A 21,156-nucleotide genomic window follows, 5' to 3' on the forward strand; every position below is an offset into this window, starting at 1 on the left:
GGAGATTTGTGTATTCGATTTGTTGTTCTTTGGTGAGATTGCCTATTCTGTATACGTTCTTCTTCTTTTTCTTTTCCTCCTCCTCCTCCTCCTTCTCCTCCTCCTCCTCCTCCTCCTCCTCCTCTTCCTCCTCCTCCTTCTTCTTCTTCTTCTTCTTCTTCTTCTTCTTCTTCTTCTTCTTCTTCTTCTTCTTCTTCTTCTTCTTCTTCTTCTTCTTCTTCTTCTTCTTCTTCTTCCTCCTCCTCCTCCTCCTCCTCCTCCTCCTCCTCCTCCTCATGAGTATCAATTGCAGCTTACAAGGCGGGGACGCTTGCAAAATATTTCTCTTTCATTCAGATTTTATAAGCTTCATAACGGTGTGTCTTTTTTACGAAACCCGCCGAAACCCGCCGAAACCTGCCGAAACCCGACGAAACCCGCCGAAACCCGACGAATCTCGACAAGTTATGGGAAGTAGGTAGCAGTGAGGTGTGAACCTGGAACTCAGGGAAGTCTACACCATTGGGGAGTTCACCTGGGACTGGGTTTCGGCGGGTTTCGTAAAAAAGAATTCGTGCTTTTTTACGAAACCCGCCGAAAACACTCCCCACTGGCGCCCACCTCCTATAGTGTCAAGTTCATTCTCCTCTGGTACCAAAGTCTCATATCCGGCTTCAACTTTCAATGGTATCCATATCCCTTTAGTCCCAGGTTTATTTCTCACTTATATCTTTTTTACATATTCCCAGGTTCACTCCCCACTAGTGTGAAATTCCCTGATTTCCAGGTTCACTCCCCACTGGCGCCCACCAACTATAGTGTCAGGTTCATTCTCCTCTTGTACTCAACTCCCATATCCGGCTTCAACTTTCAATGGTATCCATCTCCCTATAGTCCCAGGTTTATTTCCCACTGATATCCTTTTTACATAGTCCCAGGTTCACTCCCCACTGGCGCCCACCTCCTATACTGTCAGGTTCATTTGCCTCTGGTACCAAACTCCAATATCCGGCATCAACTTTCAATGGTATTTATCTCCCTTTAGTCCCAGGTGTGTTTCCCACTGATATCCTTTTACATAGTCCCAGGTTCACTCCCCACTGGTGTACACCGCCCTGATTCCCAGGATCACCCCCCCCCCCCCCCCCCCAACTGTTGCCTAGTTCCCATAACTTTGTCGGATATTTTGTCACGTTTCGTCGTGGTTCGCCGGGTTTCGGCGCATTTCGTAGATTGCTTTTTTACGAAACCCGCGAAACCCGCCTATAACCATAGTCTCAGGTTCACTCCCGACTGGTGTACACTTCCCTGAGTCTCAGGTTCACTCCCCACAGTTGTCTACTTCCCATAACTTTGCCGGATATTGTCGGATTTTGCCGGGTTTCGGCGGGTGTCGTAAAAAAGCACTGATTGCTTTTTTACGAAACCCGCCGAAACCCGCCGATAATCTTAGTCACAGGTTCACTCCCGACTGGTGTACACTTCCCTGAGTCTCGGGTTTACTCCCCACAGTTGTCTACTTCCCATAACTTTGCTGGATATTGTCGGGTTTCGCCGGGTTTCGGCGGGTTTCGGCGGGTTTCGTAAAGAAGCACTAATTCTTTTTTACGAAACCGCCGAAACCCAGTCCCAGGTTCACTCCCCAATGGTGTACAATTCCCTGAGTTCCAGGTTCACTCCCCACTGCTACCTACTTCCCATAACTTTGTCGGGATTTGTCGGGTTTCGTCGGGTTTCGGCGGGTTTCGGCGGGTTTCGGCAGGTTTCGGCGGGTTTCGGCGGGTTTCGTAAAAAATACACACCCCTTCATAATGAGTTATTTCGAGAGAACAAAAATAATGGTTATAGTTACGACCAATCGGCTTTTTGGGCGCAAAAACGCAAAACTTTACTTGGTCAACATTCAAACAAAAATAATCAATGACAATAGCAAAGAAAATGGGTGACCCACCGTGTCAATCTGGTATTGTGTCGGGGGTGAACTGAAGACGAAACTGAATTTAAAACAAAAATTGAATAAGATAATATTATAATGTTTTACTTTTTAGTTCCTTAAAACTTTATATATGTTTTCTTCTGAATAAAACAAAAATGTTGGCATAAATCTCGTTAGTTATGAATATAATTTCAGTTCTCAAAAGCTGAAAGCTACTAATATAGTACCATTCAGAGACTATGGGTCACGTTTACTTTTCATTTCAGAAAAAAACCTTGAGCTATTTTTATATATCTAGCACAATATCCCATAAGCGTGCTCAAAGCGCTTTACAAAGTGTCCCTGGCCAATATCAACACGTAGCATGTAGAACAAGGCATGACGTGTTAGACAGTATTACAATTTTTTTTATTTTTTTTTGGGGGGCAGAGACAACGCTGTTAACTGCCAGGTACTCATTTTACACTTGAGTGCGATGAGAAAATGTTAGTAAAGACCCTTTTTCAAGGGCTCAAGTATGTTTTAATTAATTCTTTATATCCTAAGTAAAGTTTATAAAAAAAAGATTAGCAAAAATAATTAAATGAATGGGTGAAAATTGTTTACCTTGGTTAGTTTTTGGGTCGACATATATATATATATATATATATATATATATATATATATATATATTATATATATATATATATATATATAAAATCAGCCCTTGTCAAAAATCTAGTAATAAACAGTACGGTGATGACGAGACACAGATCGAATGTTAGACGGTGAAAAATTGGAAGGTCAGTTTGTATTCATAAGCCAAAACAAAAAAGGGAAAGTAAAAGTATGAAGTTTTCTTCTTCTCTCTTATGGTGAGCTCCCCTTTGTAGTGGAGTAAATAATTGAAAAGATAAGTGTTGGAATAGGAGAATGGAGATTAAAAAGTGTTGTTTACTAAAGTATCTAGCCTAGTATCAAATTTCATTGTTCAATGTGACACGATTTTCTCCTTCTTATAGGTCAAATTCGAATTCTGACTTTTTTTTAAAGTTTTTTTAAAAAATAGCACAATATCTATTAAACGTGCCCAAAGCGTTCTTCAGGGGGGGGGGGGGCAACATTTAAAAAGAGACATGAATCTATTACAGAGACTACGCTGTTACAAGCCAGGTATCCTGTGGTGTAATTGCAGCACGTCTGACAGGTAATCAGGAGGTCTGAGGTTCTATCCCCACGCGAGGAAAACTGATTATTTGGGATTGTTTTGGAGTTTTTTTCTTTCTTGCATTTCTCTTTCTCGATGTATCTGACACTGTTTTATACACACTTTTTCAAATCGTTGTCTTACACTATTGCCCAAGTTCTTAATTTTATATTTTCAAAAAGAAAAATAGAGCAACTCTAATGTCTTCGTTCTCGTCCTCAATGTTTGTGTTGTGTTATGCAAGCGAGGGTTCATTGTTCAATATGACAGTAATTAATTGTTATCCTTATTGGTCGGATTCGAATCCTGATTTGAAAAGAGAGGGAAAAACGGGTTTGTTATATATAGAGCAATATCCACTAAATGTTACTCATAGCGCTTTTCAGGTAAGTATTATTTTAGATTGCTATCGCCCAGGTTCTCATTTCACAATTGAGTAACATGAGAAAATGTGAGTAAAACACCAGGTTTTCTTCAACCCTAGACTTATAGGTTCATACTTATACCACAGCATGTGTCTATTCCAATATACAAGGAGTACCAATGGTTTAGGTGATATTGCACTCGCTTGACACACTAAGGAGACGAGTTCGATCTTGAGTATGTAATATCTGGATCTTTTGTTGTTTTTTTTTTAATTCATTTCTTTATGCTGAGATTAGTTTATGATTGATGGACTATTGTCCTATCCAAAACGGGATTTAACGCTGCAGTCACCTGCATAAACTCGAGCCTTATGCTCGAAGATATGACTTCTTTAACAACACAAAACGACATAGAGAAGGTACCATTGATATGCTTTATTTATTTTCCACCTCCATATGACAAACAGTAATAATTTCATTTCTTTGTTTGTTTGGGTAGAATATAAAATACATACAAAAAATGACAAATAGTATATTGATAACATGTAAAAACATACAGCGCTTAACTATGTCCATTTGCTTTTTGTTTTGAAGGTTTTGCATGGGACATAATTGTTGGATTAGGATAATGTAGAGCTATATTAACCCAGTCACGTCCCTTTGTGTGCTTCATATATATATATATATATATATATATATATATATATATATATATATATATATATATATATATATATCTTTCTCTCTCTCTCTCTCTCTCTCTCTTTCTCTCTCTCTCTCTCTCTCTCTCTCTCTCTCTCTCTCTCTTTTTTCTTTTTTTTTACATTTAAACATCTACAATTACATATATGATACAGACAAAAAGTCCTCCATAGACAATCAATCATCATCCATTGTTAATGTCGATATTACAAACAAATATTATATTAATTCAAAATAAAATACATTCATTAAAACAATACTTGTACGCATAAAAATGAAATTAAAGCCAAACAATAAAAACGAGCATCGTTATAATAAGTTAATAAGAATATAAAATAATGGTACAAATGCATATTAACGATAAAATCACAAATGACTTAATATATTGTTATGCCCTGACAATAGTTGCTAGGACATAACCCGAACGAGTCCGGCGTTGACAGAACCCTCCTCAGGTTACTAGTTTTTTTTTTCTGAACTCCTCAACCACCCAATCAGGGGGTTCAAACCATCGCTATATAAAGCGATGCACGAGGAGTCAAGCAGAGTTTTCCTTGGGTTGTCTCGACTGGACACCGCCTATGATCGGTTGTGTTTTATTTTATTTCATATTTATGTGTACTGTGGTATTCATAATTCGAGGATGTCAGAAGAGAAACAAGCAGGACGAATGGATAAGTAGAGCTGTGCCATTCCTAATTGTGTTGTGGATGTAATTAATTTTCTGTAACATATGTATTGCAATTGTTGATTTTTAGTTCCTTTCCTTTATCATTATTGTTTCTCTCTCGTAGTCATTACGTGAAGTACGACCTTCTTCTTCCTCTTTCCTTTTCTCCATTCAGGCTAGGCTCAGAGCATTGGCCCGATCTACAGGGGAATATGTCTTCTATTTTTCTCATAGTCTTTGCTTTATGTTGATGTTTCGGGCTATCTTGCTCTACCGGCTCTCTGAGACAGAGCCCGATTTATCGAAGAAGAGGGAGAATGTGAAGAAGACGATAAAGAAGTACCAACCAAAAAAACAAAGAGAGAAGAGAAGATAAACTAGAGAAGTAAAATACAACAGAATACCACCTGATCTCCACCATTCATCTGATTTTTTGCTTAAAATTTAGAATTAGTGACATGCGTTATGATACGATCCCAACATTTTTATTTGAGGAAATAATAAACGAAATTGAAAATTGAGCCTAAACAAAAATAAGACACCTTGTAGATATGATAGAAACATGCGAGAATACAAATATTATGACGAGGCGGTTTTATATGAAGAGAATTAATGGAAAAAACAATTGGTGAATGGAACAATATATATATATATATTCACACTCATGGAATGGGGCGGCTACCCAGGAATGCCTTCTAAGGCAATAAGTAGACGAAGGTCACAAGTAGTACATGTTCCCGTGAACAAGATGTCTTATTTTTGTTTAGGCTAAATTTTCAATTTCGTTTATTATTTCCTCAAATAAAAATGTTGGGATCGTATCATAACGCATGTCACTAATTCTAAATTTTAAGCAAAAAATCAGATGAATGGTGGAGATCAGGTGATATATATATATATATATATATATATATATATATATATATATATATATATATATATACTCACACTCATGGAATGGGGCGGCTACCCAGGAATGCCTTCTAAGGCAATAAGTAGACGAAGGTCACAAGTAGTACATGTTCCCGTGAACATGTCAAAAACGAGGATTACTAAATTTTACTAGTGTTATATAGATATTTTATCAATGCAGGTGCAGGGAGGGACGTATTCCAAACAGACGATTAGATACTTTAACCTACATTTTGCCAGATAGGAAAAACAATGGTTGACGTAATGGATGAATGGTTGTTTAATAAAAAGGGGAGATAATCTATCCTGGCGAGTCCTCCACAAAAGTGAGGAGAGAGAAGGGGGAAAGACAATTGACCTACATTTCGACAGAAACGTAACAGGAGTGCTAAAAAAAAGATTGGAACTAAAGGGAAGTAATCTCCCGAGCCTGATGAAAAGCAATATTTTAAGTGATTTATGATTTCATCTACTATGCAGTTGTATGAATAATAACAAACATGTATTTGTTTATTTTTATTTACTTTATATTGTTTTTGTTTTGTTTTGTTTTTTTGTTTTTTGCTGTTTTAATGAATACATTTTTAAGTTAGTTGTTTTAAAATTTAGATAGATATCGACTTGAACATATTTGATGATTGATTGTATCACATATATTATGTTTGAATATAAAATAACATCTTTTCGTTTTATTATGATATTATATTAATCATTCTGTGTGTAATAAATAAACAATGAAATGTAATCATTCATATTACGATTGTGGAAAATAAATAAAGCATATCAATGGTACCTTAAAACAGTTTTTTCTCTCTTTCATATTCTCTATTATTGTGTTGTTTTTAAGTGATCAAAGGGTTAAAGTCCGTTTTCAATTACTTGAGACTCAACCCAACCTGAAGCGAGTGCTGAATACCCACTTGTGTGTTATTAGAATTTGAAATAGATGGTGGTATCACTTCGGACCTATAGGTCGAATTCTCGCTCTATTCTATCAACATACTCAGTACTAGTAACTGGCTGATAACAGCTTTGAGCATCGTCTATTCTTTTGAACCTCTACTTTCTTTTTTTTTTAGTGATAAATCAGAATATTGACTTAACAATATCGGAATACTACAATCACGAAAGTTTAACAAACTTCTTCTCTCTCTTTCTATGCCAAGATGTTTACTCATCTATTTACCCAATATCAAAACGCACCAACACACACACACACACACAGACACACACACAGACACACACACACACACACACACACACACACACGTGTGTGTGTGTAACTCTTTACGTTAAAAAAAGTACAAACATCTTCAAAAAAAAAGGGATTACCTCCCCCTTTCATAACTCTCCGTAGATTACCTACATCAAACTTTGCCTATGTCATCTGCCAAGATAAACAACACACACTCGTGAGTGTGTCATCTTTCTATCAAATCAAGGGACCTTACTTACGCATCTCCTATATTACCTCCCCTTTTCATCAGGCTCAGGAGATTAACTCCCTTTAGTTCCAATCTTTTTTTTTAGCATTCCTATTACGTTTCTGTCGAAATGTGGGTCTATTGTTTTTCCTCCCTCTCTCTTTCCTCACCTTTGTGGAGGACTCGCCAGGATAGATTATCTCCCCTTTTTATTAAACAACCTTTCATCCATTACGTCAACCATTGTTTCTCCTACCTGGCAAAATGTAGGTTAAAGTATCTAATCGTCTGTTTGGAACACGTCCCTCCCTGCACCTGCATTGATAAGATCTCTATATAACACTAGTAATAATAATAATAATAATAAATGGCATTTATATAGCGCTTTACCCCGTTGTCACAGGCTCTAAGCGCTTTACAGTGATATAAAACAAAACATATTACAGTGAGACAAGTGTGAAGGAAACGTGATACGAATTCAATTTAACAACAACAAAATATGAAAATAATATTGCTACATTATGACGTAAAAAGATAAAACTTTAAGCGAGATTTGAACGTTGTCAACGAATCCGAGCATCTCACGTGTGATGGGAGAGAGTTCCAAAAATGGGGGGCCGAAAATTGAAAAGACTGTTCACCTATTTTACGCAATGGCTTAGGTTTGACAAGGATTGATTGGTCATTGCTTGACCTCAAGTTTCTATTGGGGACATATATGTTTAGAAGGTCTTTAATATAGGAGGGACGTGTTCGTGCTCAGGGATTTGTAGACAACAGTACAAATCTTATAGGCAACTCATTTTTCAACAGGAAGCCAATGTAACTCACGGAGAAGAAGAGTTGCTGACGGGTATTTTTTGTTATTGCGTACAATGAGCCTGGCTGCGTTATTTTGAGCAACCTGAAGTTTGCTAATTTTGTCTTTAGCTAAATTCGCCCAAAGGGAGTTACAATAGTCCAATTTAGATAAAACCAGGGAATTAATTAAAAGTTCTGTTATATGCGTCGGTATTAAATTACGAATTTTGCTTATTTTTTTCATTTCTATGTACATAGATTGTATGGTGTTATTCACATGGCTTGTCATGGAAAGATCTTTACCAATGATGACGCCAAGGTTTTTTGCTTTATTTGAAAATTCTATTGTGCTATTTCCGAGAGTAATAGGTGATTTATTTGCCTGTTTAAAGATACTCGGCCTTCCACACATTAAAATCTCAGTTTTACTATCATTTGATTTTAACTTATTGTGGTACATCCAAGATTTAATCTCATTAAAACAGCTCGTAATTCGTTGTATTAAGAACTGTAAATTACTAAGAGGTGCTGAATCATATATTTGCGTATCATCTGCATAAAAATGATAACTCAGATTGAATCTGGATATCACACTAGAAAGGGGCTGCATATATTCAGTAAAAAGGACAGGGCCAAGAACAGAGCCTTGTGGCACTCCAAAATTTAGTAAAACTTGTTCTGACTGAACACCATTCACCACGACAGTCTGCCATCGATCCTGTAAATATGATGTAAACCATTTAAGGGCAATTCCTTTTATGCCGAACGTATTTTCTAGTCTTCTTAACAAAATGTCATGGTCAATGGTGTCAAAGGCAGATGAAAGATCTAAAAGGCATAATACATTGATATTGTTAGCATCAGCATTACATAACAAGTCATTAAAGATTTTAAGAAGCGCCGTTTCAGTACTATGTTTGTAGGCTGACTGAAAGGGTTGTTCCAAACTGTTGTTCTTAAGATGAGATGTTAATTGTATAAGAACTACCTTCTCCAAAAGTTTTGACAAAAAAGGTAAATTTGATACAGGACGATAATTGTTTAATATATTGTGGTCCAGTGATGGTTTCTTCAGAAGTGGTTTGACGAGGGCACTTTTAAAGCACGATGGAACTTCGCCAGTCAGTATGGATGTATTTATGATTGATGTAATGGATGGTAATAATGTATCGATGGAGCTGACCAAAAGCTGTGCTGGTAGGGGATCAAGGTCGCAGGATTTAATGGGGGCTTTTTTTTATCAACTCGTTTATGAAACTAGGTGAAACTGGTTGGAACTTGTCTAAAGGGGTACCACAGAATGTATTTGTATCTATAAATGGTTCATGCCGATCTAGTTCTGAACGAATGTTATGGATTTTGTCTTTTAAAAAGTTGACAAATGTGTTTGGCAAGTCTCTTTGATTGGTTGAAGATGGTAATGAAGTGCATCTTTCACGTCCACGTAGATCATTGCAGATGTTAGATAATTGTTTACAAGATTTAGAAGTTTCGAATTTTGAAAGAAAATACGTGGTCTTTGCCTTTTTTTATTGTTGTCTTCCAGGCACGAAATGCGTTCTTGAATATTTCACGATGGATCGTAAGGCCTGATGTTTTCAGCAGTCTTTCTGCTCTCCGACACTTCGTTTTAGCTTCTTTAACGTCCGACGTATACCAAAGAGCATACTTGCGGTTGGTGACGGTCCTTGTTTGGAATGGCACATGTTTGTCAAGCGTTTCGATGAGACAACTATTCCACTGGTCTGGAGAAATCATTGAATTTTTAGTAAGTTTTGTTTCTAAATCGCCTCTAAAATTGTCCAAATTAATGCCTTTAATGTTTCTGGTTGATGTGGTGGTGGTTTCTTGGCATGGTTTTGAAACGTCAAGATTGAAAGAAATGAGGGAGTGGTCCGAAAAGGGGAGATAATCGACGGTGGCGTTGGTTTTTTGGAATTCTGAATTTTCTACAATTACCCAATCTAAAATATGACCAGCAGAGTGGGTTGGCGTTGTTACGATCTGGCACATGTTATTCTCCGATAGTGACTCGTAGTAAAATTTACTAATCCTCGTTTTTGACAAGTTATGGGGAACATTTCCTACTACTGTCACAGGACCTGCAAAATGATTTAAGTCATTAAATTTACTTTATCCTACTCATTTTTCGTTCGGACACCAAATCCTGTGATGAACATGTTGATGACAGTGATGACAAAAACCAGAAAGATCGTGCTGTAGTTGAGACGAGTCATGTATAATTCGTGTTGAAAGTCTTCATTCTTGTCAACGATGGCCAACTTGAGGTTTTCTGCTGTTTCCTTGGGTAAGCCTCGTGATTCCAGCTGAGGGGAATAGAAAGATGATCTTTAATAATTAGAGGGCACATTTCTTAGGGTTAAATAAGAGTCACAAGTTTTGTCAATCACGTGAGGGGCCAGTTGCTGGTTACACATTTAGTGTCTCTGGTTACAAGGTAAAACGATGTTGAGTATGATTATCAACCGTTAGGGTTAATATAATCTCGAAACTCTGCTCCTGGCAAAATGTGTGTCCTTATGTAAACATGTTAACCAAGGAGTGAGTACTCATCTAAAGACAGCAATGAACATTTGGAGCACTTGAACAAAATGATGACCTATACAATGTGGTATGGTTCCACACGGCCTACTTTAAAATGTTGCAGAGTACAGTAAACATATGAAACCGTAGAAGTGCTCTATATGCAAACCTGTCTTTTCATGTCCATGTTTGCAACTGATTCGCTTTTATAAAGTTAACTGAAAATAATTAGAATTAAACCTGCTACTTTTTTTTAAAAGTTAAAAATTCCAAACTTAACATTTGCCATTTTCAAACAATAAACATTTTAATTTCATTCTGGAGTAGTGGAGCATCAGACTGGTAAGCACAGAAAAGAATATATCTTGGGATATGTCAGCGTCCTCTCCAGAGGGTAACTAGCAACTAATATCGAAGTTTAATTGAAGGCATGGAAAATGGGATTGATACAAGCTTAAGGCCTCCAGTTCTGTAGTGTGAAATTACAGGACCAACTTCTTATCACTCTAAAATTGGAAGCTCTTCCATTGCAAAATGCTTTCTGGTAAGTCTCAATGAGACGCTAACGTCATTGTACTATCTGATAACATAAGGCATTAAAAGAATTCTGAAACCTAAATATTATTTCTGTTTAATGTCTGGAAAAATGGTTACAACATTATGACAAGTAATTATCCACCTCACACGAGGGTTGCAAATATTGTCACTCAACTAGTGCTCAAAATTTTATTACACGCCCAAAAAAAAATAATTCCTAAAGCTATAAAATGAAAGAATAATTAAAGTGAAAGTGGCAGATTCGGGATCGTGCACTTGTGAAAGATAAAGTTCTGAAAAAGTATGTATGAAACAGTGCCAGACAAAGCAAGAAAACAAATCAAGAAAAAGAAGCATCCCTTAAAATCAACCTGCTTTGACTGGGCAGTCGAGGCCGGCAGACTTTTTTGGGATGACTGTTTTCTTGTATTTTTTTAGTTGCTTTGTCTGGCACTGTTTCATGTACACTGTTTCGGAATAAAAGAATTATCACAAATCTCAAGTCATACACCCAGCACAAAGGCAAATCATGAGGACATCATTCTAATTCTGTTCACCACGCCAATAGGTAGTCAGAACAAACTTCAAACAAAATCCATTTTCGCTTCAGACGTAATTATTGGAACGCCCCCCCCCCCCCCCCCTTCCCTCACCCCCCTTCCAAAGTAACTGTTAACATGGGATAACATAAATGTTCCAACAAAATCATGGAATCTTGTGGAAAATACCCTCTTTTTTGCGCAATGTATATGATGAGATATCATATTTTGTATTTCTCAGTGTAAAGTCCGAGCTGTTCATGAGGGCTGCTGTATGAATCCTTCCAACGTGTATCAAGTCAGTAATGAGGACAATGATGATAGCAAAAGTCTGGGTATTGCTTTCAATTTTACGGTAAAACACTTCCCAATGATTAACCCCACTTGACTCCGACCTGAATATGTAGATGGCGTTAATTAATATTGAGAGACTGCTAGTACAACAAGAGCGAAAAATTTGCAACAATTACAATTTAATTGTAAGAAAAAGGAATTGTGTTCAATAACACAGCCTGGTAGGGGAATACGCGACGCGTTGTGATGCATATCTTTAATCCGAAGGAATGCGCGACACAAACTTTATATGTAAAGAACAACGTTCTATATCCGAAATGATAAACGGTAATTAGTCCGAGAATGATGTTAAACGATGAAATGTTAGAATGTTACTTATCTAGAAGGTGAACTTGTCTTTGGGCTGGGTCTATCTTTTGATGTAGAAATAACGGGTGTCAGCTACAGCTCATGACCGGAAAGAAGCTATAATATGGGTTAATGAATAATATATAACCTCCCAAAAGCGAGGCTTCTCTCAATTCACTCTCAGACCTCGTAACTAATATAATTTAATACATTTTTAAAACATGACAATTGAGTAGTTACCAATTGCAAGTGATCCAAATAATCTTTCTTCTTCGCCATTTCTGATTCTTTCATCAACAGGAAAAACATAAGGATGGCGAAAGTAATTTGCATAACAAGGGAAAAGATTGTCAATCCCAGCAAAAGATGGTAATGATGAGTTTTCTCGTAACCTGTTGAAAGATATCAGAATGCTACAAGTAATAACTGAACTTCCTAAATCTAGGATCCTAAATGTTTGGAATACAAAGACATAATATAATAGACGAGGTAGAAGCGTTTGGGTTCAGCCCATTTTTCTGCAAACAAGAAAACACTTTAAGGCTGTGACACAGTTGTTTTGTTGGGGTTTTTTTGTTGGGTTTTTTGTTGTTGTTGTTGTTTTGTTGTTTTTTTTTTTTGGGGGGGAGAGGGGGGTTAGGAGGGGTTCTGTGGGGTTTTTTCCCTTTATTGTGTGTTTTATTATCTATTTGTATAATTTAAAAAATAGGGTTGGCTGTCAAGATTGTTCTGTAAAGCCAATGTTAAATTTTCATCATCGAGAAACAAAATTTCCGGCAAATTTAAAAAATGATTAAAGTCTGCTAGACCATAATCATTAGTCCTTTATTTTTTTTATTTTTTTTTTGACGACTACGCTGTAATTCTCGATCCATAAATTTCACTTTGGCCTAGGACTATCTGGCAAACATTTTCGATTAAGAGGCAGATTGACTTTTACAGATGAAGTGGCAGATTGGGTTTTACCTACAAAAGTTGCATGTTCATTGTATTCGTTTAGCTTAAGCTGCATACTTTCAGGTTTGTTAAACATTTCCTCGCGGATTTTAATCATTAAGGGAACAAGTTGGTGTGGCTGAAGTTATTTTATTCTATGTGCCCAATCGGAAGAATACATTTGTCAACACAAAAAATATGGTTTAGGTCAAGGCTATTTTATCTGTCCAACTGGAAGAAAAGATTGTCACACAGAATTTTGTTTATATCCATTGTTGTTATCGTCTTCTAAACATGATTTGACATTGTATGCGATTCGGAAATTTTATATGTGTTTTGCATTTAGATCAATAATCTTCTACCATTTTATTAAGATTTGATAGATGTACATTTGATATATATGTTAGAGTCTAACTAGAGTTCTGACGGCCCACTGATTATCTATCTGTCACTGTCACTCACTTAACCCGTGGTGTTCAGTTTTAGTTTTAGGAATTTAGTTTGTCTTTACACATGAACTTTTATATATCGCTGCTTCACGGGCTGGGCACTACATTGGCTTAAATTTAATGTTGGTCCATACTGATATTTTATAGCATCAGAGAAGGCATCAGAGGTTCGACCATGTTTCACAGACAATGTGGTTTACAAATCTGCCCTCATTCATTGATAGCATAAGCAAATTACAAAATTGAAACGACAAATGAAAATTTACTCTTTCCCGTAAATTTGAGGGCTTTTTAGTAGTAGTAGTTTAGTAGTAGTAGTAGTAGTAGTAGTAGTAGTAGTAGTAGTAGTAGTAGTAGTAGTAGTAGTAGTAGTAGTAGAAGTAGTAGTAGTAGTAGTAGTAGTAGTAGTAGTAGTAGTAGATGTAGTTGTAGTTGTGATAGTGGTTATAGTAGTAGTAGTAGTAGTAGTAGTAGTAGTAGTAGTAGTAGTAGTAGTAGTAGTAGTAGAAGAAGAAGAAGAAGAAGAAGAAGAAGAAGAAGAAGAAGTAATAGTAATAGTAGTAGTAGTAGTAGTAGTAGTAGTAGTAGTAGTAGTAGTAGTAGTAGTAGTAGTAGTAGTAGTAGTAGTAGTAGTAGTAATAATAATAATAATAATAATAACAACAACCGACTTACCTAGTTCAATGATCGTCCTTAATTGTGATATGTTTGCCATCATTAGGGCTGCATCCATCAAAGCCCTAGCTGCCGATTTCCTTACTTGATACTGATTGTTCTTGATAATGGGGCTGAACTGTAATACATGAAATATCATGAAAAATACCGTGTGTGTGTGTGTGTGTGTGTGTGTGTGTGAGGGTGAGTGTGTCTGTACATATGGGTTAGTGTATGTGATGGTCTATATGTGATTGTGCATTTAAATAGTTACCAATGGTGTTTTCAAAGGCCACAATAAAAGTCGATATGATTTGAATATGAGGCATCAGTAACTCAGTTGATACGGCTATAAGGCACTTGCCTTCAGATCGGAAGTTTCCTGGCTCGATTCCCACTCTGAGCGGCGCATAGTTGATTCCTGGGAAAATGCTCTTTACTCACAATCTCTCATTGTACTCAAGTGTAAAATGAGTACCTGGCCATTGACAGCATTGTCTCTATCGGGGAAAAAAAGTAAAATATCGCCTAACAGACGTCATGTCTCGGTCAACATGTTATATGTTGCTGTTGGCTTGGGACCCCTTATAAAGCGGTTTGAGCACGTTTAGTGGATTTGCGCAACGTTTGTTTTGTTTGATTGTCTCGGTGGATTACTAAATCAAGCGATATTGAGAGCTATCATGGATATGTGACATGAATCTGGCCCTGATGTTCCGTCCTTGAGAAAGGCACATTCCATACATAACTTCACCAAAGTGTGAATAATGTTCGTGGCACAGTCATCGACTTATTGTGTAGTACACATTCAACAAGGACACCTAACAAGGGACTTGTATTGAATGAAGTGAAAGTAGGTTCTTTGTGGCGTACAGGTAGAACAAATGAAGCATTACAAAGAGCAATACGCATGGTTAATTATCATAATTAGTGAAAATGCGCTTTATAAATTATGTTCCAATCTTTTCTTTCAATGATAAATTTTAGTCCACTATTTAGTCTTAATCGTGAAATTGCACTTCTGTAAGCGATCTATCAAAAACCGATGACTTAACAACGATAGATAGATAGAATGCGGTCGACAATTATCACAATTGTTGACCTTTACCAGCCCGAGTGGTGATCGTACATCTCCAAATAAGCTGTGAATTATAAAACATTGAGAGTTTGGCTTACAATTACGAGTATTTATCATAGAATTGCCAGATAAACCTTACAATTACTCGAATAGAGAGGACATTGTCATCAGCAGCATAATATTTACACAACCACAAAATGATGAGAGAATTATTACATGAACAGTAGCTAATGGGTGTCAAAAGCTTTATTCCTAATGTATCAACAATAATAATAAAAAAATAGAGAGACAACGTGTGACATATATATCGTAACAGCAAGCTGTTGAGCAAGTTTCGGTTTACAAATATTTGGGTCTTTTAATTGACAATAGATTGCAGTGGCATTTACAAACCGATGCTGTTATCTCTAAATTGAACAGAAGAATGTATTTTATTCAGAAACTTTCAGAATTTGACATAAGACAAAACGTTATGCACCCTTTTTTATAGATCCGTTTTGGAGACGGTTATTATTTTTTGTATTACAACCTGGTGTGGAAATGCCAGTATTTGCGACATAAAGAAAATTGATCGGATGATAAAACCAGGAGTTATACTCACCCAATTTCCAATGTGAAAGAACTGTTCAAGAGATTTTGTCTAAGTAAAATTGAGAAAGTTATGAAGGATGGCGATCACCCCCTTTGCAAATATATTAAGTTCTCCATGAGGAGCCGTCGCCTTATATCTATAAAAACAGAGACAACGCGTCACTTTAATTCATTTTTGCCACATGGTGTTCGAATTTTTAACGCACAACTGTGATTTAAATTAAATACTATCTTTGAAATATACACTCACAAGTTTGGACTAAAGGCCAGAGGTATGGCCTACCTCAATTTATTGAATTAATATATAAGGTGTTGCTATTGGTTATTGGTTTTTTACATGTTTGTACATTTGCATATATATATATATATATATATATATATATATATATATATATATATATATATATATATATGTATGTATGTATACATTGTCGCCATAGATTCTCAACTTTGTGTTTATACATTTTATGCATGCCACGTCTGTAAACGAATTTCCATTTTTTTGGATGAATAAAGTATTTATTATTATTATTATTATTATTATTATTATTATTATTATTATTATTATTATTATTATTATTATTATTATTATTATTATTTATTATTATTTATATTATATTATTATTATTATTATTATATTATTATTATTATTATTATTATTATTATTATTATTATTATTATTATTATTATTATTATTATTACTATTATTATGGAGTGTAAAAAGTAACAAACATTAAATGAGTTTTTAAAAAATAGAATGCTGAAATAACAAAATCTTTGTGGCATACAGGGTTGTCGAAGAAATTTCAATCTCTTCAATTTTAACAGCTTGACTAAGAAGAAGAAGAAGAGAATACCAAGCACGGAACTTTTCTTCAGCCAAGAACAAAAATCATAAAAACAAATACAATACTTTAAAACTCAGACTTACGACAGAGAAATATCTAGGACGTCCTTTCTGTAGGTAATAAGATCTTGGATTCCAAAATGTTATTGTCGTCAATCCGGCTTTTGAAGTAATATATATATATATATATATATATATATATATATATATATATATATATATATATATATATATATATCTTTTTTTTGTTGGGTTTTTGTGTTGGCTGAAGAATGGTTTTGAACCCGAGAAAGAACCTTTTACTCAAAAGTACACAACGCATGATCAACTTCGCAAAGTCTCAGGTTTGAGAGTTTTTGCAAGGATGAGGGTCATTTAAATCGATCGATATTTGAAGGACGAGGTTTCTGGCCAAATTTTTAAATATGGGTTTTTCCAGAGTACGGCAGAACAGATCTTCAGCTTCATTAACGTCTGTATGTCCTCTATTCATTTATGATGAAATACAGTCATTCATTCACTCATCTAAAATTCATTCATCTCTTTATTTATTCATTCATTTATTCATTTATTTTACTATTTATCGTCCCTTCATTTATCAACAAACTTAGTGATTCAGCTAAGACAAAATAAGAAGATACTTACCAAAGTCTTATCAATGTTGGTTTGGCCATTTAGCAATGCACGACTCGCCTCTGGAGTGACGGAGTCCCTGTCTGAACTGGTATCTCTGTAATCATTAAAAATTGCTCTTCTCCTCCTGTCATCAAGATCTGGGGTTTTCGTGCCTGTCGAGCCATTGTCAAGACGAGCTGGTTTTCTGTAATAACAATAATTTAGATGAAAAGGGAGATGATGATGATGATGTCGACGACGATGATGATGATAATAATAATAATAATAATAATAATAATAATTATTATTATTATTATTATTATTATTATTATTATTATTATTATTATTATTATTACTATTATTGTTTATTATTATTATTATTATTATTATTATTATTATTATTATTATTTTTATTATTATTATTAATTATTATTATTATTATTATTATTATTATTATTATTATTATTATTATATTATTATTATATTATTATAATAGTAATAACAATAATGATGATGATGAGGATGATGATGATGATGATGATGATGATGATGATGATGATGATGATGAAGAAGAAGATGATGATGATGATGATGATGATGATGATGATGATGATGATGATGATGATGATAATAATAATAAAAATAATAATGATAATATAATAATAAAATAATAATAATAATAATAATAATAATAATAATAATAATAATAATAATAATAATAATATTAATAATAATAATAATAATAATGAGAAAATGAAGAAGAAGAAGAAGAAGAAGAACAACAACAACAACAACAACAACAACAACAACAACGACAAGAAGAAGAAGAAGAAGAAGAAGAAGAAGAAGAAGAAGGAGGAGGAGGAGGAGGAGGAGGAGAAGGAGGAGGAGGAGGACGAGGAGGACGAGGAGGAGGACGAGGAGGAGGAAGAGGAGGAGGAGGGGGAGAAGAAGAAGAAATGGAGGAGGGATGAGGAGAAGGAGGAGGAGAAGGAGGTAAATCCTGTAAGTCTGAAATTACACCTTTGCAGCATCCTTTTCCTGGGGTTTTAAAGATATAAAACGATTTTTAAAAAAAAGAAAAGATTTTTAGGTTTTCCTACACCAAAATGTTTGCTCTATCAATTTACCTTGGTTTGTTTTCAGCCCACTCCATGACAATCCGTGATTGTTATATTAGCTATCCTCCCATTCTATTATCAACTGCCTTGTATTATTAGTTAAATGACACTAGTTGACACTGAGTGCGAATTGATCGCTGGTGATGTATTAGTGATTCACATTTAAATCTATCTCTCTCCACACCATTGGTTCTTAGTCATATTCTGAATACATAATATACAGATGGATATTCAATCCTGACAGATATTCTATCAGGCCATTGCCCTGCCCTGTTTATATTGTTCTTTGGCTAACTCTCAGTTCATAAACTCAATGCTGATGTCATAGGTAATCGTTCGTATCTGGATCATAATATTTTCCTTTTAATCGGATAGTAACAAGCGAATGACATAGATTTGAATTCAAACTACATCATATATATATCATTTTGAATGTTTTATCTTATTATTAAATCATCATGATTCAATTCTTCATTGTTCCACTCAAATGGAAAGAATTGATCGATGACAATATTTTTTTTTATTTTAACAATCAAATTTCGATGAAAAATAAATCAATATATGAATACAACTCATTTTAATAGTCCCCATGGTCATCGCCTAACCATGCATCATCTATTCTCTAAGTAGGCTATTTGGAACACAATCACAAAACCATACAGTACAAGTTTCTTGTTAGGCATATGTTTCTCTTATCATTCTTATCACCATTGCTAACAGCCAAATACAGATTTGTACATGAAATGAGTAGGTACTTTTGGGGTATCGTGTTTTAGTCATTTTATCAGGTTGTAATCATTTTAATTCCTTAACTAAAAGTTTTCTGGTCAAAATGAATCACATGTTATGACAGTACGCAGTACGATACTATAGATATAAACCATCTTATTCAATAGCGCTCATTGCTGTTGAAGAATATTTTATAAACATTTCCTAATTCCCCGATATGCCTTTCTGCAAGAGAAACAGTAAATACTTTGAGTTCAAGATCAAGACACTTATTTGAGAGTGAACTGCATTCCTTTGACAGTAGCAAAACCACATGAATCTCACTCTAGTCGATGTGCTATATCCAACAAGTTGAATCTTATGGATTGGAACGTTCGAATATCTTATTGCCGGGTAAAAGGCCCATTCAGCCCTTTGCCGTCTACGGATATTTTAGTCCTAAAGAGAGAATTAAACGTGCCGTTAAGTGCATGAAACAATAAAAATCACAATAATTCTTTTAAATCAATATGAAAATTACATGCAAAAATAAAGTTGACTTTACTACTATAATTGCACAAACACGAGTTAGTCCTCGTTATTCGAAAATGACTATTATGATAAAAGAGGCACTGAATCAAACCAACTTTGGTTTCATCTGAGCTCCTTGGACAGGGACAAAGAAACTGAAGATAGTTTTGAACCAGCATTAGAAATGGCGACAATGTTTGACAAATGGAAGGTTTCTTGTTTGTTTTAGCTTTTCAACATTTCCCCTTGCCTTATTTACCGTGTTTGTCACGACCCTTTTTCTGAAATGCCAACCGCTCAGAATGTCCGTGTAATTCACTTAGATTTAGATCGCACTTTACAACGTCAATTTTGTGAGTTGGCGGTTTGATTTTTCTACACCAAGGGGTAAAGAAAATAACGAGAAGGAGGGTTGATAGAATTAATATTATATTTATCTCAATATTGATCGTTGTCGCATCATTAGCCCCATTTTTATAGCAACTGCGATATTGATATTTTGGAGATAATCGAGCAAAAAGTATGTGCCTGGTCCTAATGCAAATATGTTACTACTCTTCTCAAAACGTTTTTTTTTTGTTGGGGTGAACCATACCTTAAAATTGAACGTTAAACTTTTAAACTGTAGATTAAACAGTAATATTATGAGTTCAAGATCAAGACACTTATTTGAGAGTTAAGTTAATTCCTTCTTAAGCAATGGAAGAAAATAGATACTTGGAGTCAACTTTGTGCCGCCTAAAATTAAAATAAGTGATATTTTTTATAAAATAAATGCTATTTTTGGGGAGAGTTTGTTTAACTTCTCTAATTCCAAAACACTAATATTTCCCAATTCTGATGAATTTGACTTGAAACATATTTTTTTCCTTCTAGTTCATAATACCAGACTGACACGGTGGGTTGGCTCCTAAAATGTCTTCCTGTTGGATTAATTAAAAAGTTGTGGCATTGACAATAATTATTAGAGCTTTTTGTTTAATTTTGAATTGAACTTGTGTTTTATCGGTGGTTCCATAGAACAGATTTTTTAAAATCGGTATTCATGAACATTAAATAGCGCTAGTTTTTTGCTTCTATTTTTTTAAATCGAACGTGCCTATATATTGATGAACTGTTCTTTCTTTTTCTGAATGTTTTTCAATGAGGTTGAGATTGATGCTTTGTTTTTGTTTTTTGTTCTGTTTTAAAAAAAATATTTTTCTTCAAAACCTCGAGTATTTACTAAATTACATATTGTTAAAAATATTCAGTTTATGGGGATGGAAGAGATCTGTACTATTTTGTACATTATTATGAGATTGAAATTTCTACGTCTACCTTGCACGCCAGAAATATTTTGTTATTTCAGCATTTTACTTTTCTTTAAACAAATAAAAACTTGAGCTT

The 21,156-nt window shown here is 34.9% G+C and overlaps 1 protein-coding gene across 3 annotated transcripts; it reads right to left on the minus strand.

The window, feature by feature from the left end:
- Positions 1 to 9,211: 9,211 nt before the first annotated feature.
- Positions 9,212 to 19,956, minus strand: LOC144974932 (ninjurin-2-like). 3 transcript variants are annotated; one of them, XM_078918456.1, is made up of 7 exons: positions 19,884 to 19,903; positions 19,582 to 19,695; positions 18,538 to 18,888; positions 17,438 to 17,612; positions 14,298 to 14,415; positions 12,478 to 12,629; positions 9,212 to 10,302 (listed from the first exon to the last, which is right to left on the minus strand). In XM_078918456.1, the coding sequence occupies exons 3-7, from the start codon at positions 18,561 to 18,563 to the stop codon at positions 10,114 to 10,116; spliced, it is 660 nt and encodes a 219-aa protein (XP_078774582.1). In that variant the 5' UTR covers positions 18,564 to 18,888; positions 19,582 to 19,695; positions 19,884 to 19,903; the 3' UTR covers positions 9,212 to 10,113. The 3 variants fall into 3 exon arrangements, with proteins under 3 accessions (XP_078774582.1, XP_078774581.1, XP_078774583.1); XM_078918455.1 differs by having other exon boundaries at positions 18,538 to 19,695; XM_078918457.1 differs by lacking the exons at positions 18,538 to 18,888; positions 19,582 to 19,695 and having other exon boundaries at positions 19,884 to 19,956.
- Positions 19,957 to 21,156: the final 1,200 nt, after the last annotated feature.

Source organism: Berghia stephanieae, chromosome 6, assembly GCF_034508935.2.
Source record: "Berghia stephanieae isolate SIO BIC M18660-M18661 chromosome 6, UCSD_Bste_1.3, whole genome shotgun sequence".
In the NCBI taxonomy this organism is placed as follows: domain Eukaryota; kingdom Metazoa; phylum Mollusca; class Gastropoda; order Nudibranchia; family Aeolidiidae; genus Berghia; species Berghia stephanieae.